Source organism: Ranitomeya imitator, chromosome 6 (genome assembly GCF_032444005.1).
Source record: "Ranitomeya imitator isolate aRanImi1 chromosome 6, aRanImi1.pri, whole genome shotgun sequence".
Classification (NCBI taxonomy): Eukaryota; Metazoa; Chordata; class Amphibia; order Anura; family Dendrobatidae; genus Ranitomeya; species Ranitomeya imitator.
Window position 1 is genome coordinate 134,835,208 of NC_091287.1, and position 25,633 is coordinate 134,860,840.

A 25,633-nucleotide genomic window follows, 5' to 3' on the forward strand; every position below is an offset into this window, starting at 1 on the left:
TTTATTTTATTTTTCTAAACAGTGGGGATGTGTATGTAAAGCTACGTTCACATTAGCGTTGTGCGGGGCAGCGTCCGCGACACAATGCATGCAAAAACGCATGCACAACGCAGCTTTTTGTGACACATGCGTTCATTTTTGCATGATTTTTGGAGCAGAAAAAACTGCATCATGCAGGGTCCTCTGCGCCCTGACAGTTGCGCCAAAATGACGCATGCGTGACAAAACGTAAGACAACGCATGTCCATGCGCCCCCCCATGTAAAATATAGGGGCGCATGACGCATGCGTCACCGCGGCTGTGCCCGACGCCCCGCACAACGCTAATGTGAACGTAGCCTAAGTGGTGCTTTTACACTTGTATGGAGCGTGTATAAAAGGTACTATTTATTATTACATTTATTACAAAAAGTAGAGAAAAATAAGTAAAGAAAAAGATATAAAAGAAAAAGACACAATTTAGAAGAAACAGTTAGTAAAAAAATCAAAAGAAAAATTAGTAGCAGTAAAAATAATTGCATAAAAATATTAAATTTGTGGCACTGTACATGTAAAATGGATGTCGTGAAGGGGTTAAGGTATTACTTTTTTCAACTTCTTATGACCTAGGTGCCCATGTAGACTGTTGCCTGACAGATTCACTTATTAATTAGGTTTTTTGACAGTAAATATTATTTTGTTAGAATGTTGTATAATAGAAAAAATAAGCCATTCTCCCTTTACTGATAACTAGCTGGTCCAGTGTCCATACTTACTGGTCTTTTTTTTTTTTTTTTTTCATGAAAAGGCAGTACGGCACCAGTTACAAAAAAGTACAAAAAAATGTTTATTATGGTATTTTATTTCCATCTTAAAAGCTCTATGTAAAATTAAAACTTGAGACTTATATGATCTTACCTGTTTTGAACTCCCATGAGTGTCATTAATTGTATGATAAAATACGGTACTCATGGGATTTAAAATAAAGATTTTTTTCTTTACTTTTATTCAACTGATGCCGGATTGCAATTTTTCATTTTTTTTCATTGTTCACTCAAGGAGACCAGTCTGGAGTTGTTCGAGCATATTTGGAGAGATTCATAATTGTATTTCTTCCCACGGCTGTGAGCTGAAACTGCACTTTTCCTATGGTTGTGTCTTCTTCCTGATGCAGTGATGATTTGTGGAACGTTGTAGTAACTCATAAGGGTATGTACAGATGTTCAGTAAATAGGCAGCACTTTGGAATCGGCGCATGTCCAAAGTGCTGCCAGCTTTTGTAAGAGTGAGATTTATCTTGCGGAAACTGAGCATCTCCACAAGACAAATTGACATGTTGCGGTCTGGAAGGACGCGCCTTATGTCAGTCTTCACAGATAAACTGCAGGCATTGGTGCACGTATAGTGGGCATCCACTATACTGTAACATCTGGATGCTGCGGGTTGAACGCTGCAGATGTACGCAGCATCTAACCCGCAGCGTTTACTGACCGTGGGAATGTACCCTTAGAATTATATCACATAGAAATTCTAATGATATAATCTCATATTTATACTTAGGGATTTATACATAAAAAAACACAATTATAAAAAAATAAAGGAAACACAGTCCAACAAAAGAAAACCTAACCAACTGTACATTATTAAACTGGTTCTGTAACACTTTCAAGTTGTGTTTCACCCAGTGGTGTTCGAAATAATGTGTGGAGTGAGGAAAGAATGGATCCTGCTTAATATCAAATCAATTTCTCACAGGCAGGCTAGGTTCATACTTAGACCTAGTGCAAAATGCAGTGCTATTTTTTTACCTATAAAATAATGAGCATGAGGACAAATTATACAGAAGACAGGCTCATAATTTGAGCATAATGACAGAAAACCGATGGACCTCATTATAAGTAAATAAGGTCCATCTGGTGCCGCTGGTGTTTCTCATATGTTGGGTCCGTGCTTGGCATCAATTCAGTCTTAATTCTAATTTCTAATGTCCTAATAGGGAAAAACTTATTTCCTAATGCCAATGTGAACCCAGTCTCAGTTAAAAAAATGAAGCTGAAAAGAAGTTACTTTTTATAACTGACTAACAATGTGCATGTCCCTGGCAGACTACGGGGTTCTTGGAGTGCAGGGCGGCACAGCTTTGTTCAGTAATCTTTGCTATTGGGTGTCAAGTGCTTGTACAGAACTAGCTAACTGGAAATAATGCTTCTGTTTTGGGGTTATATAACATGGCATCACAAAGCAAAGCTCAGAATGTTACCTTTTCTTGTGGCGTCATGACCTTGAGTACCTTGGATTGCTCATAATGCCTCAGTTACATTTGTTAGTCTTAAAAGATAAAAATATGATTACCAACTCACCTCTGTGAAAGGGTTCTTGGCAAAGATAAAGCCATTTCTGCCTGACGTGGCATGGCAAAACTTCAAGCCGTTTTCCAAATAAAATATTCCAACATCTTAAAATTGTGGCATTCTTTAGTATATCCAAAAATACTTAATCCTTTTTCCTATGACCTTTCCGAACATACCCAGGTCCTTATTCATGGCTCCGGAGGTGAGCTCGCTGCACACAGGAGAGGTCTGCTGTATTATACAGCCAACATCTGACTTTTAGTAGCATCAAGCTGTGATCGCTCCTGCTCGCACCTTAAATGATGCTGTCAATCTTTGACAGTGGCCTTTAAGTAGCACATTTGTATTACTATGCCATGTTGTGGGCCATGTTACTCTTTTATTTGAGCAATCAAAAGATCATAAATTCAGCTCTTCTAGTATTTCAATGCTGTACCGGCTTTGTCTTTGTGTAGTGAAAAAAACAAATGTACCAAAATAAGCCTTTCTCAACTCAACCAGGTGAGCGTTAACCAAGCACTTACCCACTCACCCTCCATAGGGTATCCCCTGTTGTGCTCTCTGTTTTTCACATCTAGATTTCTTCAAACTTTTGCATAAGCTCTTACATGAATGTGTGTGTACAAATATGTAGAGAATGTGTATATATATATATATATATATATATATATATATATATATATATTTTATATTTGTTAACCATCTTTACTACTCTTCAATTCTTATCATAGTAATATTAATCTGGGAATACCGAAGATATGACATCAGGGAGCAATGCTGGATACTGTATGTCTGCTGTTGATAATTAGAATATGAAATTTGTTCAGTAGGATGTGGTATATTCAGCGTTCAAGAAAATAAAGTCACTTGTGTTGATTTAATTTGTATGTATGCACTTTCCACGGGGTATTGATTCCAAGAAAACTGATTAGTTTCATTTACAATTTAGTAGCCTCAAGTGTAGAATTGGCAGAAAAATGTGAAAGTCTAGAAATATTTCTTTCATAAAGCATATAATGAGGTGATTATAAAAAAAATGCAAAATCCTAAAATATCTTTATTTGATCTAATTAGAGTGTTAATATATTAGAAGGTGATGATGTTTTTTGTCTGTGGTTTACGGCTTTAGGATTCATTGCCCATGATAGTAAAACAACATCCTATTGCGATATGAATTTCAAATCCCTTCAGCAGTACTCTATATAGCTTCAGAGAATACATTACCAAATGGAAATATAATTCCTGCTATTTTCATTTATATTAGATGCTGAGTTTGTATGATTTTTATGAAGATTTTTGTTGAATGTATATTGTGCTCGCAGTTTTCCCAAAAGTCGTGAGTTTAGAATTCCACTGCAGATTATCTATTAACAGCTTCTTTCACAGTACAGTATGTTCATAAAAGATAATAAAATGTACCAACCCAGAAGACTGAAAATAGGAAAAGAAAATATGGAATTTTAGTAACCAGAAGATGAAGGCAGAATCTATTGTACGAAATAAAAAAAAAAAAGGTCAACAAGATGTGTAAAAGGGCTTATCCCCTGGGACATTTGGACACTTGATAGTAAAACCTATAAATGTGCAATAGATCCTAGCCTACCTGTGGGACCCTCATCATTCTAAAAAACTGGGTCTGTATGTATGCCATGAATGTGCCAGTTGACCCAAAGTCTTAACACAAAGCAGAGTGTAATTTTGTATACATTTTTCTATTACAACTATTGAAGGGGTTGTCCAGGGAAAGCAAGTTAACACCATTCAAATTGATAGGTTTCTGATCAATTGGTGTCTCACCACGGAGATCAGCACTGATTGGTAGAAAGGGGGAATTTCTATCCCCAATGTAGAACTTATATCTGTACTGCAAAATGGTGTGGCAGGTCAGACATCTTACTACCCCATCATTCATTCTCTATAGGGCTGCTAGAAAAAGTCAAGTGCAGCTCGACAGCCCCATAGACAATAAATGCAGCAGTTGTTGTGCATGTATACGGCCCTTCCATTCTATAGGGGGTACAAAGCGGGTTGCAGCAGTTGGACATCCACAAGTGCACAAGTTAACACATATCATGTGTTTTCACCATATAAAACCTTGAATGCGACTTTATAAGAACTATAATATTTTTTTTCCCATGATTGGCATTTAATCCTGCCCTGTTCTGCATATTCTATTTTAGACATTTTGCAATGTATTTGCGATTTTTAAAGTATGTGTTTAGATTTGCTATTGCAGATCACATCACCACTTCACCTGTGTTTTTTGCTTGGTTAATACAAAACAGTACATTGGTCATGTGGTTTCTTTCTCAAGATCCACTCCCCAAATGTACAGCACATCATCAGTGATGTCGTTATAAAAGCAATCATGTGCAGTTCCACCAGCAGTAGTAAGGCATGGAAGCAGGAAAATCCCTGTCTGCTCTATCTCTAAATGTCACAATAGCTATAGATCGCGACATCAAAGTGACAATACAGAGGAGGATAGACTGTCACCCCATTGACCCTAAAACAAGTTTAACCTGATCACTGAAGTTCTCTTTTGTTATCTATATTTGCGCTCTTAGAAAGCCCAGCAACCGGTAGGGGTTCATAGGAAATTAACCATTAAGAGAGAACTTGTCCAAGTCTTCTAGAGAAAATAATGATGATGTGAAAAATAGTAAAAAATAAAAATCTAAAGATATATTAAAAAAAACAACAACGATTTGAATTCTGGAAAGGGAAAAAAATCTAACAAAAAAAAACCCAAACATTTTCTATCTCCGCATCCATAGAAGTTCTGAGGACGGAGACGAGCACCTTCCTGTTGTAAAGTATGCATCTCCTTGTGAACATTAAGGGTTAAAACTAGCGGAATTCCTTAAATTCAACACTTAAGAATCCAGTTCAAACAACAATTGTATCCCAAGGATCCACTATTTAATCACCAGAAATGTAATTAATGTGGATAGTGCCACAAATGGATCCTGTGCAAAAGTACGGCCACCATGTCGTGTATAATTCTCTATTTTAGCTTTTGATGTGCTAATTATAATTAGCCACTTTGAGACATAAAATAAAATTTTGCTTTGTTTCAATTAGTTTTCTTTCCTCAATTTTATAAATGGTTGACCCCTTTTTCAAAAAGCTTGTCTCAGATGTGCTTGTTCTTTGAGCTGCCATAGACCTCATTCTTCAGTCAACCCTAGTGCAAAAGAGAGTGGATGGGTTGCCTATTGCAACCATTCTTATATACTTGAAAGTCAGGCTACTTCAATTATACATTGAAGGCCTGTTAGTTCTGTTCTTAATGGAAGGATTGCATGGAAGTTGGACCAATCACAAATTCAAGGCCTTATTTTAACAATAATCCATCAATATGCACTGCTCAAAAAATAAAGGGAACACTTAAACAACAGACTATATCTCCTGTTATGACCTGGTGGTCAGGACAATAATGGACCTGGTGGTTAAGAGCACACGGAATGACCTGATAGTTACTAATAATATAGGACGAGCTCTGAGACGTGGGAACTCTGCTGACCGCAATCCCTAATCCTATCACACACACTAGAAATAGCCGTGGAGCGCTCCTGACGCTCCCTAGGCGCCTCGTCACAGCCTAAGGAACTAGCTAGCCCTAAAGATAGAAAAATAAAGCCTACCTTGCCTCAGAGAAATTCCCCAAAGGAACAGGCAGCCCCCACATATAATGACTGTGAGTAAAGATGAAAATTACAAACACAGAGATGAAATAGATTTAGCAAGTGAGGCCCGACTTACTGAACAGACAGAGGATAGGAAAGGCAGCTTTGCGGTCAGCACAAAAAACTACAAAAAGACCACGCAGAGGGCGCAAAAAGACCCTCCGCACCGACTCACGGTGCGGAGGCACTCCCTCTGCGTCCCAGAGCTTCCAGCAAGCAAGACAACAATCAAAATAGCAAGCTGGACAGAAAAATAGCAAACCAGAGAAAAACAAGCAGGAACTTAGCTTCTGCTGGGAAGACAGGTCACAAGAACGATCCAGGAGTGAACTAGACCAATACTGGAACATTGACAGGTGGCATGGAACAATGATCTAAGTGGAGTTAAATAGAGCAGCCAGCTAACAAATTAACCTCGTCACCTGTGGAAGGAAACTCAGAAGCAGCAGCTCCACTCACAACCACCAGAGGAAGCCCATGGACAGAACCAGCCGAAGTACCATTCATGACCACAGGAGGGAGCTTGACAACAGAATTCACAGCAATCTCCCAAGTAAATCAAACTTCTGTGAAATCAAACTGTCCACTTAGGAAGCAACACTGTTTGACAATCAATTTCACATGCTGTTCTGCAAATGGAATAGACAGCAGCTGGGAAATATTGGCAATTATCAAGACACATTCAATAAAGGAGTGGTTCTGCAGGTGGGGACCACAGACCACATCTCAGTACCAATGCTTTCTGGCTGATGTTTTGTTCACTTTTGAATGTTGGTTGTACTTTCACACTCGTGGTAACATGAGATGAACTCTACAACCCACACAAGTGGCTCAGGTATTGCAGCTCATGCAGGATGGCACATCAATGTGAGCTGTGGCAAGGTTTGCTGTGTCTGTCAGTGTAGTGTCCCGAGGCTGGAGATGCTACCACGAGTCAGGCCAGTACACCAGGAGACGTGGAGGGGGCTGTAGGAGGGCAACAACCCAGCAGCAGGACCGCTACCTCAGCCTTTGAGCAAGGAGGAACAGGAGGAGCACTGCCAGAGTCCTGCAAAATGACCTCCAGCAGGCCACAAATGTGCATGTGTCTGCACAAACAGTTAGAAATCGACTCCATGAGGATGGTATGAGTGCCCGACGTCCACAGATGGGGGTTGTGCTCACAGTCCAACACCGTGCAGGATGCTTGGCATTTGGCACAGAACACCTGGATTGGCAAATTCGCCACTGGCACCCTGTGCTCTTCACAGATGAAAGCAGGTTCACGCTGAGCACGAGACAGACGTGATAGAGTATGGAGCATCAATAGTAAAATGATCTAATGTTACAAGTGATAATAATAAAAAAACAAAGTTTATCCTTCACCCTCCGACGTTGCTTGCTGTCCTCGGCAGTGCAAGCGGCAGGTTCCAGTGCCAAGGATGCTATGCGAGAAGGACCTGCCATGGCGTCACGGTCATGTGACCGCGACGTCATCACAGTTCCTGTTCTCATACCAACCCTGGGACCGGAAGCTGCCGCGTGCACCGCACACAGGCGCCAGGACTTCAAGGGGTCTTCCGAAGGTGAGTATATGTTTATTTTTTATTTTAAGTCTTTTTTAACCACGCATATAGTGCCCGCATTGCTATATATTACGTGGGCTGTGTTACATACTGCGTGGGCTCTGCTATATACTACATCTCTGTGCTATATATGATGTAGCTGGGCAATATACAACGTGACTGTGCAATATACAACGTGACTGCCCAATATACTACGTGGCTGTGCAATATACTATGTGCTCTGTGCTATATACTACGTAGCTGTGCAATATACTATGTGGCTGTGTCGGTTCTGTTATATACTACGTTGACTGTGCAATATACTATGTGGCTCTGTTATTTATTACATGGCAGTGCAATATACTACAATATATGACGTGGCTATGTTATATACTATGTGGCTCTGCTATATACTACGTGGCTGACCAATATACTACGTGCCTGTGAAATACACTACGTAGCTGTGCAATACACTACTTGGCTATGTTATATACTACGTAGCTCTGCTATATACTACGTACGTTGTGTTACATACTACGTAGCTCTGTTATATACTACGTAGTTTGTGTTATATATATATATATATATATATATATATATATTAGATATGATAGATATATATTTTTAAAGATAGACGCCTAATGAGCTCAATTTTTTCTGCGCCATCACAACCATTCACAATTGTCCTTGTTTTTAAGCTGGAATTTGTAAGTAGCTGCAGACTGATCAAGGTAAGTTCTGTATCGAGCGGCAGAGGCAGAGAGATCCGCTGCTTCCAGCAATTTAATATTTGACAATACTTTCCCAGCCTGTATAAGAAAAATAGAATTTGCAGTCCTCAAGCTAGATAAATCTATTAGTCTCCGATCTAAAAGCACAGGCTCCAGTGCTGCTTTTCTCCCAGTTCCAGGTTGTATTATATAAATCATATCCTGTGGGTTATCTCAAACCAATCTCACAGGAGTAGATTGATTCAAGTCAGAAGAACAATATGAACCATGGGACACCAAACATGTTTTAAATAGTAATTACTTGCCAGAGACCATTAACAGAATCCTTTTTTAAGTGAAAGATAGCTTGTCTCGAAATCCCAATGGGAAGTTATTAGAGATTGGAGTGGAAGATAATATAATCAGAAATCCCTTTCTCAGTCCCACTCTAGGGAACTTCATTGGACACAGTTCTTGTGAGATTGTTATAACTTCTACTATTCTATCTACGTGGTACAGTATATGGTTCTTTCTATACTCAGAGCTCTTGAGTTGAAGGACAGCATACCAGCATGTTCCACTTAAATCTGCTCTCTGTAAGTCTGTATCGTATGCTTAATATCCATTCTAAAGGCAATTATAGGGCAGGATTATCTGTACTGTCTAGAAAACCTGCAGAAATAACTTAAATTCATATGCTACCTACAAATGAAGGCAGCAGAATGGATGAATGTTGCGTCTCCCTGTGTTCTGGAGTCTCATGTCACAAATAACGGCTTTATTAGAAATCACAGAAAATCTGTTGTCAGGCTACTGTATGCGCTGGAGAATTTACATTAATTATGGAGAGACTAGTGTAAATTAGAGAGAAAGATGACAGGTTTCTCAGGTCCCTGTTGGTTTAGCTGACAGATTTTCATATTTTTAAAGATAACCAAAAGAGACATATCACAAAAAAGTAATTTGTTAAAAACACAGTTTCTTTTTATTGGAAATAGCAAAAAAGTGTAATCCTATGGATTTCTTTGGTGAATGCCAAGAAGGTAAAACATATACTCTGTAGTCCTGCTTTTTTTGCTATGTCAATAAATTATTTTGCACTGCTCACATTGTTTAACTGAGCTGTGGTAGCACAGACTTACACATAGTTTATCTCTGTAACTATAGCTCTTGCTATGTTGCTGTCAGGTAGTTACTGGCATTTTAGGAAAATTTTAGGAAATTTAGGACAGCGCTCTTACCTCTACTACCCATGGACAGCACTCTTAGCTCAACTACCCAGAGACAGCGCTCTTAGCTCTACTACCCAGGGACAGTGCTCTTAGCTCTACTACCCAGGGACAGCCCTCTTAGCTCTACTACCCAGGTACAGAGCTCTTAGCTCTACTACCCAGGGACAGTGCTCTTAGCTCTTCTACCCAGAAACAACACTCTTAGCTCTCCTACCCAGGGACAGAGCTCTTAGCTCTACTACCCAGAGACAGCACTTTTAGCTCTACTACCCAGGGACAACGCTCTTGGTTCTACTACCCAGGGACAGAGCTCTTAGCTCTATTACCCAGGGACAGCGCTCTTAGCTTTCCTACAAAGGGCCAGAGCTCTTAGCTCTACTACCCAGAGACAACTCTTTTGTAGTCCTAATACAAAGGGACAGGACAAAGAATTTATAGCATACGTCCCCTCAACATGATTCACCTCATCTTTGGCATCATCAGGGGATGGGATAATGTCATACATTTCATTGCCCTATGCCCTGAAGACGCCAAACATTCAGTGAAATATGTTGGAGAGATGTATGCTATAAATCTTTTGTCATATTCTGTAAGTTAGGGATGACACCATGGGTGCCATTAATTGAATAAATATAGGTAGTTATCCTTATAACCAATACGTTGTAGGCAAGTTAGGGACATAACTTTTAATACTATGTCTAAAATACATACAGGGTGATATTAAAATTAAGTTGTATGGCTTGTTAGAGATGGATCGAAACATAGGGTTCTCTCCTTCTTGTTAATTTATAACTATATCCATCCTAAACCATTCCTTTCCTCTAGGTTTGTTGTGTTATGTACTATGCAGGGACAGCTCTTTGAGCCCTACTACCAAACGACAGTTCTCTTATAGCTCCTAACCAGTCCGAACACTGCATCTGTGCTCGTACCTTGTTGCATGGTTGTCTACAATTACAAGCTGCCCTTTGAGGCCAGCCTTAATGCTGATGTAGCCCTCTGTGAAAATGAGTTTGACGCTCCTGAGCTATAGAGAAAAAAAGAGGAAACACTCTAGGAGTGAAGAGTTTTATATTAGAAGTATTGAGTGGCTATCTGGAGGGCCATCCTTTTTTGTATCTTCCCTAATGGTGGCCCACTCACCTTTTTTGTGTTGTGTTTCGAACACAATACAGAAAGAAATGTAGTGTTATGAGCAATGCAACTGATTCTGTCTTTCCTGTACAGGCATAAATCCTACAGAAAAACTACGGAGTATCAAATAACCCAAACGTAACAATCTAAAAAATGTAACAAATTTTGTTGAATGTCATAATCAAAGAAATAACAGACATATCATACAAGGGACACATATAGTACATGTACGGCAGACAACTACCACTGCAAGTAACACCTCGAGTATAGAAAGGGCAGTAACTAGAGATGGCTTATCGCAAGCATATTAATCCGTAATAAATATATAAATAAAGTGCATAGTGCTCCTAAAGGACCTACATATACCTCCTACCTCCATATACATTAATACTGATCAGACCTAAAGTAGCTAAATGTAAGAGTAACCACAGCTCTGCCCATCTTACCCGAAAAAAGGTGGTGCCAGTGTGTGTCCCTTTCTATACCCGAGGTGTTACTTGCAGTGGTAGTTGTCTGCCGTACATGTACTATACGTGTCCCTTGTATGTTATGTCTGTTATTTCTTTGATTATGACATTCAATAAAATTTGTTACATTTTTTAGATTGTTACGTTTGGGTTCTTTGATACTCCGTAGTTTTTCTGTAGGATTTATTTCATAGTGGAGTTGTTCCCTGTTATTCTTTATGTCCAGTATAGGGTGTTTCCCTAAGAATAGGCCATATTGATATGCATCAGTGGCATCTGTATTTTTTTTTTTCCTGTACAGGCAGTAGGAAGCATTTGTTCAGTTGTAGAATATTTAAAGTCAATCAGATAAACCAAAAGCTTTGACATATATCACAACCTCGCTGCTGCCAAATGGTGGATCATTCAATTGGAGTAAGCAGGATAACTCATTTTGGTTGTCAGCATCTGCTTGTTTCAGGGTCAGATTAACCCCTTGAACAGAATATAAAGCATGTTGGTTTATATCCTAATCAAGGGGTTGGTCTAACCACAAAACATGTAGATGTAGACACCCCAATAAAGTTTCGACTCAGCAATCTCCAGCTGAAAGATCCATCATACGGCAGCAGTGCGACTGCGATATTTGGACAGGTTTCTTGATTAACTCATTGACTTCAAACATCATGCATGCAATGAGGGGATACTATTTACCCTTGCAGAGACAACCATCTGATATAGAGTACATTTTATGCCAGGCAATTCTCCCCGAGAAACAAAGATATGCAAATTTGATGATTTCCAAGAGGAAGGAAGCTTTGTTTATATTACCAACTACTGGACAACGTTAAACTTCAAGTCATTGTCTGACCCTTTAACAAGCCCTGCACCATCTGAAGTACTTTTACCCAAACCACAATATATCCTTGATACAGTACTTGTTTAAGAGTTGGATATTGATTTGTATGGTATCAATGCCACCCATTGGAGACAATCTAGCTATCTTTCTTTGTCTGAAGGACTGCTAATTGCATCCTTAAGATAAATCACTGGAACATATTCAAGGATAATGTTTTTTGTTTTGTTTTTATTACATATGTCTAATTATTATATCTATTATTGTTTTAATAATATTGTAGAATATATTTATGTTTTGTTTTAATGTCATATTTGCTTTTACCTTGCTAAACCACAAATTGGTACTAAATTTTTCTGCATATATGATGTTGTTTTTTTTCTTTAGGTAGCAATGATACTGATGGCGGCTGTAGCTATGGTGGTGTACACCCATTGCCCCATAATGTTATAGCCAGACTAAATGTAAATCAGTATTTTTTTGGACATGTGTATCATAGGAGGCATTGATTCCTTTTCAGTCGTTTACTATCATAAAGGCAGTTGTCATAGTATTGTATTCTGTAGGTACATCATTCTACTCCTTTTTGCATCTGCAAAATCCTAAAATTACTTTGCCATTGTTCCCCCAGCCAGTGGTACTCCAGGTGTTGGCAGATGCATAGTATATCATTTCTGGCTGAGAGTTTTATAGGACTGCCGGCAGAACCTGGGCACAATGTTTAAGTATTACAGATGTAAATTAGACTGTGGCTCCCAGGTTCTGCAACCACTTGGATTTCTTCATTTTAGAAGTTTCCAACTTTGCATTTAAATACATTTATATTCAATTTTTTTTGCACAGTGATACATTTAACATTTATTTGATTTGGGTCAGTACACTTTTTTTTTAAGGGATAATGAGGACCTCCACTGTATTATGAGTTAATAGCCTGCCAGCCACCAACATGTCCTTCAGCAGCCTTCCACCGCCTAATTTTTCCAGGTATTCCACATCCCCCCATTTCTGTGTGTCCACAGATTGAAATCTTCATGAAACTGGTGACGGATGATTTAAAAACCATAAAAAATAATAGAAAAAGAGATGATCTCACCCCGCAACCAGCGTAGGGCACTAAAGGAAATAAAATCACTTAATAATGTTGTCATCAAAGCGGCAGATAAGGGGAAAATGTGGTGATCTGGCCAGTGGAGAATTACAAATGAGAGGCATTTAAACAACTGCGGAATAGACATACATATATCCAACTACCTTAAGTCCTCTAGCATCCCTCAAAGTAAAATTAACTAACATATTGGAGATGGCCTTTGAGAAGGGCATCATCCCCAAAAAATCACTTGGTGGTTATCCTCACCTCCTGTCTCCTGCCCAAGGTCCACTAGGATCCTGTCTGCCCCCCAGACAGTCCAATTGTCTCTGGCATTGGGGGGCTATGTGATCCCACCTGTAAATTCATTGAACACTACCTTTACACCACAGGTGGAGATTCTGCTCTCCTATGTCAGGGACACTATGGATGTCCTGCGGAGGCTGGGCGGTCTATCCTTAGATCCTGACATGTTACTTGTAACGGTGGATGTTGAGTCTTTATACACCAGCATCCGCCATGAGGATGGACTCGAAGCTGCAAGATTTTCCCAGATGATGCACATGCCTCTCCCAGATCCTTGGCGGGTGCCGATTTATTGATGATATCCTTTTCATATGGTAGGACCCTGTCAGTGAACTTAACACCTTTATGTCAGTATTGAATCCCAACAGGTCCAACATCAAACTTGCCCATACTTATGATCATAAAGTCATATCAAAAAAAGAAGAAAACAGAATGGACTATGAAACAGGCCCGCACAACCATAGAAAGTAGAAAAATAACACAATGTTTATTGAACATCACAGCAAAACATAAAAACATTTAAAATGTACCAATAGTGTACAACAACACCCCTATTCAAATGCCCTACAAATAAATATGAAGTCGACATGAAACATAATACAATGGGTCAGCATAATATATGTCACCATATATAGATGAAATAATACCCCCTAGTTGAAAGGGAAACACATCCATATATGCTTAGGGCATAAGAGGTCATAGGCGCAAAGAACCATAAGCCCCCTATTGGAAAAGCTAGAGCAAAAAAAAAAAACCTTGTACAAAGGATGTCCGTATCAAATCTACTAATTGGTTTGGAAGTAAAGTGCCCAGCAGATAACAAGGAAATACAGCCTATAGTTATAACATAATATAATGCCCAGCATACTCATCTGAGGCGGGGAGAAAAAAGACAGGCTGAACCCAAAAATTTATCGACTACACAAAGTCAAATAGAAGCCAGTGCCTAAATGTGAACGGCATAAGGCAGGGTAGGGTAGGGTGTGAGAGCCCCACGCGTATCGCCGCCACAGCGGCTTCGTCAGGGGAAGTGGGTGCTGTAGTCAATAACTCACATTTAAATAAGAAGCCCAATCATTTGGAGTGTGTGCAGCCGTGCCGTCCAAAGGATGGGGGGCGGAAACAGGAAGTCGCACATTGGCAGGGAATGGAGACAGGCAGGATGGGAATAACAAAAGATCTCCATGGAGACGGGCGGCGCCTGCGCAGACGTGGTTCAAATAATGAGCCACGCTGCGCAAACGTCCAGAAGGGGGCGATAAAGAGCACAAGCAACAGAGGCGCAGAAGGTGAATGACACATAGCAGAATAGCCTGCAAAAAGAACTAACAGGCACAAATGGTATGCATGGACCTGTATTGAAGGAATGAGCATAGTTAGTGTGAAAATGCAGCAATGACTATCTATCTATCTATATCTATCTATCTATATCTATCTATCTATATCTATCTATATATCTATCTATCTATCTATCTATCTATATATATATATATATATATATATATATATATATATATATATATATATATAAAAAAAAACACATACATATGCCATCACTACCACTCAATACAGCACACATGATTAATCTATATGCTGCAATAGAAAATGTGTGCCAATAGGTATGGAAATATAAAACAAAAAACACAACAACAACAACAAAAGAGAAAATGGCCCACATTTAAATGTCAGATGAAGAGACCATCCCAATAACAAACTGCAGCACACATGCAAAGTGGGATGGCATGAACAGTAAAAAGTCCAATAGTCATGTGTCAAAGTCCTCAGATCCAAATGACCTCCATAATGAAAGTCCCACTGATTTAAGTCTGAGAGTCCAAGAATGCAAACAGGATGCATATAAGATGATCCTCATCCATCAGGCGAAAGGCCATCCTCCACTAATGCTCCATTGGATTCCACATGTCGCACCTTCCATACGTGTCCAATAGCCATGTCCTAAATTATATTCCAGAATCTTCATATATTGTGGCTATCCAAAAATCCAAGCTTCCACCAGGACATGTACAGGAGAAGAGACACCCAGCCCTCGGCTTATAAAAACAAAAGCCGACGGATCCAATCCAAATACGGGGCTAGGAAAAATGAAAAAGTGGAAAATGAATATAAAAAAATAAATAAATAAAAAATTATAATGAATAATACTATGAATATCGCAGAACACATACCCTCAAGAAAAATCAGCTACCCAAAAACCCCGTGAACAGAAGTTCCTCATTTAATCCAGAGGGGGTCACTGACTGTAGTTGAAAAATCCATCTGGATTCTATTTGTAGAAGCAATTTACGTCTGTCCCCACCTCTCTCATTCGGGGTTAGCTTTTGTAAACCCACCACTCTAAGGTTGGTCGAGGAACCCCTGTGGTTGGCTAGAAAGTGTTCAGCCACCGGGGTAAGAGTTTTGCCCTTCCTTGAGTCCGAAGCAGCTAAGTGTATTGTTGAAACATGCTTCTGGACTCGTTTTCTGAGTTCTTGTGATGTCTGCCCGACATACACAAGCTTACAAGGGCAAATTAAGGCATATATTACATCCCTAGATTTACAATTAACATATGCCTTAAGGGGATGTCTGCTAAGACGTGTGGGGTGAAGAAACGTGTCGCGAGTCGGGACCATGTGAGGACAAATATTACAGTCCCCGCAGGGAAATGAACCCCTAAGGATAATGCCCCTATTTAGTCTCACCGTTGGTGTTTTGAAGTGACTCCTCGTGAGGAGATCCCTCAAGTTTGGCGCCCGTCTAGCTGTGATAAAGGGTCTGTCACTTGTAACCTCAACCGTTTGCGAATCCGTCCGCAAAATCTGCCAATGTTTTGATAGAATATCACTGACCTGTTTCCAGCTGTTGTTAAAGTCAGTGATAAATCTGGTTTGTGTCTCCTGACACCGTCCTTTGGAGGAAAGAAGTGACCTCTGATCTTGACCCCTTGCACTCTGGTAGGCCTTAGAGATGACACGTTTCGGGTAACCCCTCTGATGAAAGCGATCCGAGAGATCACGAGCCTGGATCGAAAAATCGTCGTCACGGGTGCAGTTACGTCTCACACATAAAAACTGTCCCATGGGTACACCCAGCTTAGTATGCCAGGGGTGGAAACTTGAGAATTCCAAAAGTGAATTTGTTGCCGTAGGCTTTCGGAATAAATTTGTCGCCAAGCGGTTCTCATAAGGGACAATCTTCAAGTCCAGAAAGGTGGTTTCACTGGCCCAAAGGGAGTAAGTGAGGAAGATGTTAAAAGGGTTAGAGTTCAGGTCCTTAAAAAATTCATCACACTCCTCCCTCGTACCCTTCCAAAGGATGAATATATCATCTATAAAGCGTAACCAGGCGTGTACGTGGGCAGCGAATGAAGGTAACGGGTAGACAAATTTCTCTTCCCACCAGCCAAGAAAGGTGTTGGCATGGGCCGGTGCACATTTCGCGCCCATCGCCACGCCTGATCGCTGAAGGTAGTGTGTCCTATCAAAGAGGAAGAAGTTATGGTGAAGGACAAATGTCAGTAGGTCAAGCAGAAATGAATCATGTCCCCTATCCGAGGAGCTCTTCTTATTCAAGAAATAAGCAACCGCCTCAGTCCCTTCCTTGTGGCCAATGTTAGAATAAAGTGATTCTACATCACACGTGACTAAAAGAAAATCCACAGGAAGTTCAATCTGGCCACATACATCAATAAAATGTGAAGAATCACAAATGAATGAAGGGAGAGATGAGGCAATGGGTTGAAGGAAGAAGTCCAGGTACTCACCCGCTCTTTCACACATACTGCCCACACTGGAGACGATAGGCCTACCAAAAGGCTTGATGCTATCTTTGTGTATTTTCGGCAGCATGTAGAATGTTGCCATGACCGGGTGTTCCACCCATAGATACCGCCTTTCTTGTGTGGTAATGATGGCAAGCTGTAGGGCCCTGCCGAGCAGTCGTTCAAACTTCGAGAGGAACAAAGAAGTGGGGTCAGAAGGAAGCTTTTGGTAATATTGGATGTTATTAAGCTGTCGCTTAGCTTCAGTTTCATACAGCTGGTAAGACCATAACACTACGTTGCCCCCTTTATCTGCTTCCTTGATTGTAAATTCTCTATTATTTTGTAAAGATGTTAAGGCTCGCTTCTCTTCCATACTTAAGTTAGAAGGGCCACTTACCCGAATAGGCATAGCCTGGATATCACGCTTGACCACCTCGAAGAATATTTTTATGGCCGGTACCAGGGAAAAAGACGGTGTTTTAAGAGACTTATTCCTGCCTGGAAATCTTCTTCTGGTAGAGCCCGACTCATTTTCTTCCAATAACTCCAATAAGTCTTGAAAAGTGCTCCGTTCGTCCATGGGCATGGTTTGTAGAATGTCGGGTTTCCTGTACATGACCTGGAAGGTAAGCTTTCTGCAAAACAGATACAAATCCTTTATAAGAATAAACTTATCCACCGGGTGTGTAGGGATGAATGACAACCCCTTCTGAAGGACCGATAACTCAAAAGATGAAAGCTGATACTCAGACAGATTAATTACCTGTAATACAGTTGATCCAGATTCATGTTTAGGTGTAGTCAGGTCCGAAGCCCCCGACTCATTTACTTCCGTCTGGTAGGATATTGGTGCCAATGGGGTGAGGTTTGACCCCTGTGCTGTGTTAATCTTTTTTTCATGTTTTTTGCGTTTTCCCCACGTCTGGTCCGTGATCTACCTCGCTCCCAGTGCAAGACAAAAAAATCACTTGAACTCTCCTCCCTCCATGAAGAGATGTTAGCCAGTGATGTCGAGCCACCTCTGCCAGATCTAGGGTGACGGGCATTGCCTGTGTGTCTCCATTTGTATGCTATTTTTTGTTCAAAGTCTGTCCTGTCCCTCTGGAACTTCTTACATTTGCGTTGTGTCACTTCCAAATCATACTTGTCAAGTGTATCTTTAAGTTTATTTTTGAACGCCAAAACCTGGCCCTCCTCAAAAGTAGCAAGTTTAGTTTCCAGCTCTTTGACCAGACTTTTTGTAGATGAGAATAATGTCCTATCATGTTCAAGTAATAAGTTCATCATAATCGTTGAACAGCGTGTTAGTCCCTGCTCCCATAGCTGTTGGAAAGTATCAGAGGGTTCCCAAGCAGGGAAGATAGACACACGAAGCCCCCTAGGGACAAAGCCAGATTTAATATATTCATCCAGGCTTCTCATGTTCCACCAAAGTCTAACACATGTCTTGTGAGCCTTGGTTAAATCGGAACATAATGCAGAGAAGCCGTTATCCACACCAGAAGCAATAGTTGTATTTGCCTCCAACACGGTAGAAGATTTAGCCCGCCAGGCTGCCTCCCTGGCCTCCCAATCCATGACGACACCAACGTCACACAGATCCAATTAAAAAAAAGGGAAATCAATCAACCAATATATCCCAGCACTACCCAAATAGGCGTGTGCAACCCTTAAGAAAAATGCCCTGGAACACAGGGCCAGACAATTACCACAAACACTTGTAAAGGGTGCACTCAAGCTGTATACACAAATAAATGTTATAGGGTGCACCCTACAGCTTGAGTGCACCCTTTACAAGTGTTTGTCATAAAGTCATATCATTCTTAGATGTGGAGCTCAGGGTAAAAACAAATAGATCCATCTATACAGATATGTATAGCAAACAGACATCAGTGAATGTGTTATTACACACTTCATCGGCTCATCTGGGCTCCAACATTAAGGCTATCCCAGGGGGCCAATTCGTCTGTGCCAGAAAAATCTGCAATTCAGAGGAATTTTTTTAGAGACAGACTGTGGACCTTGGGCAGATTCAGGGACCGAGGATCCAGTGAGAGGAGTATCCGGCCAGGATACTTAAAAGTGAAAAAAAAAAAAAAAAACATCTAGGAGTGACCTGCTGTCATCTAAGAGTAAAAAACAAAAAGATGTAGGATCTCACTTTATTTCCACCTTTAATCATCAGTGGAATATCATGTACACCATTCTTAACCGGCATGGGGCAATATTAATGACTGACCCTGTCCTGTTCAAACCTCTCCCCAAACGACTGCCCATGACTGCATGTAGAAGTAGAAACGTTAGTGACTGTTGCATAATATGTCTTTATGTGGCCAAACCCCAAAATCCCTTTAATGCAGGGAAATAAAAGACAGGCTTTTTTTCCTGCGGTGATTGCTTAACATGTAAAAACCATGCTCAGCAACATCATTCACATCATCGGACGGTCAGAAAGAATACAGAATCAAAGACTACATCACGTGCAGCATGCCATATGTGATATACTATGTTCGCGCACATGCAACCTAATTTATATCCGATTGACATCTAGGGTGTTGCATGTGAGGACACGCGAGCATGTTACAGACATTATGGCTGCACGTGATGTAGATGATCCTAGTACTCTTAAAACGATCCCACGCCTCTTCAGGTTGCACCATAATTGCAACCTCAATGCTATTAAAGTGTGGGGTATCGATCGGATACAGTTGGGGATTAGAGGTGAGGATATCAAACGCATTCTTGCACAAGGAGAGTGCAGACAGATTTATATCCTTGATAATATAGTGCCGGCGGGCTTGAATGAACAATTGAGTTTTGTCCCCTTTCTTTAATATATGTATCCCTGGATTTTATTTTAATGGTGTTTTATTTTTTGTTTCCAGCTTTTAATCGTTGTTCAAGTGTACCATTACTCTTGTTCTTACCCAAGAGTCAATTATACATTACCCTCCTCCAGCACTGGAGACCTTGGAATGACTGAGTAATCATTGCCACAACAGTGTTCCGTGCATGACCCACCACATCATTTCCATAAACTCACCCCTTTCGTTTTCCTCTTTTAATTTTCTTTCTTTTTCTTTCTTTCTCCTTTTCTTTCCTTTTATTATTTTTATGATCACATATTTTATTATTAATTTTGTATAGTGTACATAATCATGCATCAATATTGTCAACTTATGAATATGGTTGTTATTTGCGATGTGTATGGTACTTATGTCTGATTACCTTTACAATAGAATTAGATGTCTATATGCACTGTCACTTTCAATTAGGGTTTTCACCATTTATGCCACCTTTTCTTTGATATGGCAGTAATCAGTGGCCATAGCACTGTACGGTTCAGTCCTCATTATGTGGGTTATGACATAATTGTTCCATCCAGTCCTCACTCCGGTGTTTAGAGGGAACAATGTATATTTGCCCTTTTTTGTGCCCATACCTAATATGTCACTTGCTGCAGTGAATGTGCGCTTCCTTCGCTAGGCAGGAAGTGATTTGTGCGCATGTTCCCCATACCTTGACTACCGGCACAGTGCGGGCGTTGCCTGATAATGACGTGTGCTGGTCATTGACGTCATCGGGGTGTTCCCTGTGACCCGCACCATCATGGGCAGCTGGACGTGATGCAACTTCCGGTGCGACTGATGGGTCACATGTGCCACAATATTGGGATCACCTGTTTGCACATCCACTTTAGCGTCTACTTAAGTCCAGCTGGGACACCCTGCTAAACCTGTCCCCCAGAAGAAGCCAACACGAAACTTCGTTGGGGCTGTCCTCGTGGTGTCTCTCTTGGGGAACTATGGGTAAGAGCAAATCATGATATGTGTATATATGGAGTATAAGGTGCTGTTTGCAAATTAGAGCACTTTATAGGCCACCATGTTGTGGGCAGAACGTGGCAATTTTCTTCATAGACTATTGCACTTATACTAATATTTCATATTTACAAAAAGCACTTGCACTTTTGAAACAATTATTACATATCCTCCATGTTTGCTCCTCCCACCTCTCTATTAGCTTTTGATTGAGACCCACGTTTTGCTACCCATCCCTCTCTATATGATTACCTTGTTCTCATGCATGTTTTTATTATTGTTTATATGCCTTTATATTTACTGTAGTAAAGAAATACATGTTTGTACCACATATTTGCATTCCCACTCCATATTCTTTTGTAGTTTTCTTTACAAATGCCTGTGAAGCTATCCCTTTGGCAGGGGAGTAGTTCTTTGCTCTGTACTGGAGTCTTCTGTCCGCCATGTGGCCTAGCCACACTTTCTCACTTCTCCTTAAATCAATTCCATAGTTTCTGTAAATAGAGCAACATCTAGTGGAGACAATTAATATTACAAAGTTTATCTATTGAATAAAATGCAGACTTTTACAGCAAAATAAGCTTCTGTACATTGTCAGACAGTCACATTTATAGGAGTTGGTAAGTTTTGCCAAGCCTTTCACATATACAAGCAATCAAGGACTTGTTTCACATATAGCAATAATGTAATAGTTGCTAAATGAAGACATTTATTTTGACTTTTTATTCAACCCTCATCGGCTGTTATCCAGGCTTTCACATTTTTGCATGTCAGAGTTACTAAGTCATAAAGTAATATGGAAGTGGGGAATGTGTAACTGTACTTAAAAAGGTATTACCATCTCCAACATCTTATCTCAATATGTAGTAGGCGAAATAATAATATTAGCAAATACCTCCATATTAGAAATGTACTATAGTTCTTCTGATTGGCTATGTCTCTTACCCCATGTGCAGGGCATTACAGTAGCTTAGGTATCTATGGTTGCGACCACTCATATAGTGACAGTTAGTTAGTTGTTAGTGGCCGTAACCATGGAAACCTAAGTTACTTCAATGCCCTGCGTATGGCATATGCAATATAGCGAATGACAAGAACTATACTATATTTCTAATTGGGAGGTAGTTGCTAATATTATTTAATCCAGTACATATTGGGATAGCATCTTGGAGATGGGAATACCCCTTTAATGGTACCTGGTTGCCTATTGACAGCAGATAGTTTTTTCATTGAAAGGAATAGAGTGCTTACTTAGCACTTGTTATTGGTATGTTAAGCATCAATGGAGAGTCACTGACAAGTACAGGTAACCTCTCTATAGGTTTCAGTATTGCTCAGTGTTTAGCACTACAGCTTTGCATCACTGGAGTCCTGGGTTCAAAGCCCAACAAGGACAACATCTGCAAGAAGCTTGTATGTTCCCTCCGTTTTTGCGTAGGTTTCCTCTTGCTACTCCATATACCACTCACATTCCAAAGACACACTGATAGGGGATTAACATTGTGAGCCCCAATGGGGACAGTGATGATGTCTGTGAAGTGTTGTGAAATATGATGGCACCATATAAGTGAGTACAATAAATGCAATAAAATTGATACTTTGAACAGGTGAACTGTATGCCTACCCATTACTCACAAAATGTCCATATCCCAGGGGTGTGACCCACACCTATCGGTCATCCTGTGGATATACCATAAATGTGTATGATGGGAATACTCAATAAACTGCTATGCTATTGAAGATTGATTACAGTGACATATTCTAGTTGACTATTCTGCCCACCTTTTTGTATTCAGGAAAAAAAAGGACATGTAAGCAAAGCATTGGCACATTTTGGGAAAAAAATATTCTTCCTGTTTTACATATATGGAAGGGTTAAGGCTCTGTTTTGTAATGTTTATATTTATTTTGCTAATAACTTTGATAAAGGCATAACAAAATCAACTGGTTTCCTTTTTTTTTTTCAGAACCAAATTAAATCTGTGGATACTGGTGAGACTAATTTGGAAGGAGCAGTGGGTAAGTGCATCTCAGGGCAATCCACAACATGAAAGAATTACTAAAACAAAGGTTAATTGAGACTCCAAGAGTCCTACAGCACAACAATGTCTTTTTTTTGTGTGTGACCAGGTCAGGCTGCGTCCCATGAACTGATCAGGACAGCTCTATCAGCGTTTGAAGCCGTGACACAGCATCCCGTCTTGTTGACACTTCACCACTCCCCAGTAAGTCTTGGCAGCACTTGAATCAATATTTTCCTGCAAGTTGGAGTGATTCCCAATATCCTTCCAAACAATCGTTCGCTTTTAGGCTCATGCCTAAAGCTATTTAGGCAGTGAAGCATTAACAGCTTTCATATCTATAATATTTTCATTCCTCTATTGCATGTCATGTTATTCACAGGTGACCCAGAACACATCTTAACTTAAATCATATTACATGATATTTTAGGTTGTCAAAAAAGGAATTGCAGATAGGAATTCTTTTTGAGAAAACAAAGTTTTTTTATTTATTTTTATTTTTTATTTTCGAGCAGTTTTATATCTGAAGCTTAAAATTTATGCTTTTCTTCAGCTCAGTTCCTTTTGGATAGAGTCGAATAGCTATTTAAAATGTTAAAGTCTGTGTTTGACATGAAAGTCTGCAGTCAATTTATGTAACTGTGCATGCTATGTTTACTGGAGCAGTAGTCATAACTGATCTGCTGTCCAGTTACGCTCTGGCACTTTCCAGAAAACAGTGTCCCAGTGTGCTGTGAGGTGTGGGGTGCATCACATGCACTTGTAGGCCACAGGCCTCTGCTGTCTCCCTGCCTTCATCCTCAAGAGCCACCGCACACTAGTCAGACACTTAGTTCATTGCAACAAGCAAATGTTTACTAGTCAGTCCAAGTTCATCAATGGATAACAAGTGAGATAGGGCACAACACTTTATATTCCTTAATTTTTTGGCACAACACATCTTCAGTCATCATTCGTTTCCCCTTGTGCAAACCTTCATCCACTGGCTCTGTTAGACCCAGGGATCTCCCTTCCTGCTCGGCAGTGCACCCACGATTCATTACCTTCCATCTTGGCAGTCTCCTGTCCATCTTCCCTTGTACTCCAAAGGATACGATGTGCCTGGCAGCCCCTATTTCAGGCCTTGGGCTATGCGACAGGACAGTACACTCAGGATTCCATTGTGGTGCCCCACTTCCTCGAATGGTAGACACATGCTGACCCTAGAAGCCCACTGGACTTGGACTTATCACTGCTTTTCTCTATCTCCCTCGCTATGAAGAGCCCACCTTTTATTAATACTAGTCTCAACCCACTAGGCTAGTTCTATCTATTAACTATATCCTATCATATAGACTAAACCTATTGTTGTTATCATATGTCCTATACTGTTGCTAGACCACTTACTATATAAACAATACTTATCTTATCCCTAACCTAATCCTCTGCTAACCCTGTACTATTCACTTTTTATATTAATATTTTACATTACTTACTTTATGTACATTACCATAACACATTATATAAGACTCACATCACCATTCACATTACATGTTACACTGCATGACACTATACACAATTGTTTTCTTCAAGGGCTAGAACAGAGTAAGACAGTCCACATCCCTACACACACACACCGAATGCTGTCAGGATTCTCCAGTGCCGGTATAGAAAGCAGACAGTCACATATATACAAATATGTGATTTGCAAACTTCCGGCCAGATTCTGACTGCATGTGTTCAGCCATACTCAAAACAAGTGAATTGAGCAAGGCCTAGCATGTCTAGTTGGCACGTGACCGCATGTATGCAAATCGCATACGTGAGCTCATGTGACCACCCTCTCTTGCCTTTGGCATTGGTGAACACTGCAACTAATCAGCGCTCCATACAACCTCTTTCTGCCTTTACTATTTAGTTAGAGCGGACATCCCCTCTGACGGAGTATCGATGAGCAGCAACTGATTAGCAACCATTGATTGACTGCATCACTCACTTGACATAACAATGTCATGAGAGAGACGAGTAGCTGATGCCCTAGATAAGTATAAGCTTTACTTATTTTATTCCCGGAACTCAGCATTTAAGAAGGGTTAATCCAAGTATTGGACAACCCATTTAATGTTTTTCAAACTGAATATTAACATGCAGTTTGGTATCTCTCGAATTTATCCAGTTATTGCACAGATCGACAAGGTAGCATCGTTGATTCACTCTAGTGGTTGACGAGGGTAATACGCATATGGATTGTGCACTGATGAGAGTTATAGATGTTCTGGTCTGGCGGGTTCCGACGAACATCTTTAAAAAAAATCTGGACCCCATCCAGATGAATGAGGGGCTTGAACATCTGTTGTTTGCCATGCTGTGTTTGCCATACAGGCTCTAATAATCTTACAGATGGTCAGAGAGCTGTGGTTCCCACGTTGTCAGATGACAGCATGAGCCAGCAGCTGTCACTGGTGTCATCTTATGAGAGCTTCTACTCCCATCAGCATATGCCTACTGTCACTGATAATAGTGAGAGCAGGTGCCCCTGATGTGAGTATTCATCAGCATGGGGTATAAATAAATAATAATAATAATAAAAACAAATGATGTTGAAGCTCTTCTATTATTGATAATCACCCTGCAGACAAAACTGACAGCTGCAGGCTGCACCCTCAGCCACCGTCTTTCTCACCAGCTGGCGCCTGTGCTAAGAATAAATGAATAA

At 40.3% G+C, this 25,633-nt stretch overlaps 1 protein-coding gene across 4 annotated transcripts in view; it reads left to right on the forward strand.

Annotated features, from left to right (window-relative positions):
* ULK4 (unc-51 like kinase 4) overlaps positions 1-25,633 on the forward strand; it is a 941,213-nt gene that overhangs the window by 363,831 nt on the left and 551,749 nt on the right. For all 4 annotated transcript variants that reach the window (XM_069730129.1, XM_069730128.1, XM_069730126.1 and 1 more), the window contains exons 26-27: positions 22,885-22,936; positions 23,048-23,142. In XM_069730129.1, coding sequence (XP_069586230.1) covers positions 22,885-22,936; positions 23,048-23,142 — 147 coding nt within the window. The remainder of the gene's footprint in view (positions 1-22,884; positions 22,937-23,047; positions 23,143-25,633) is intronic.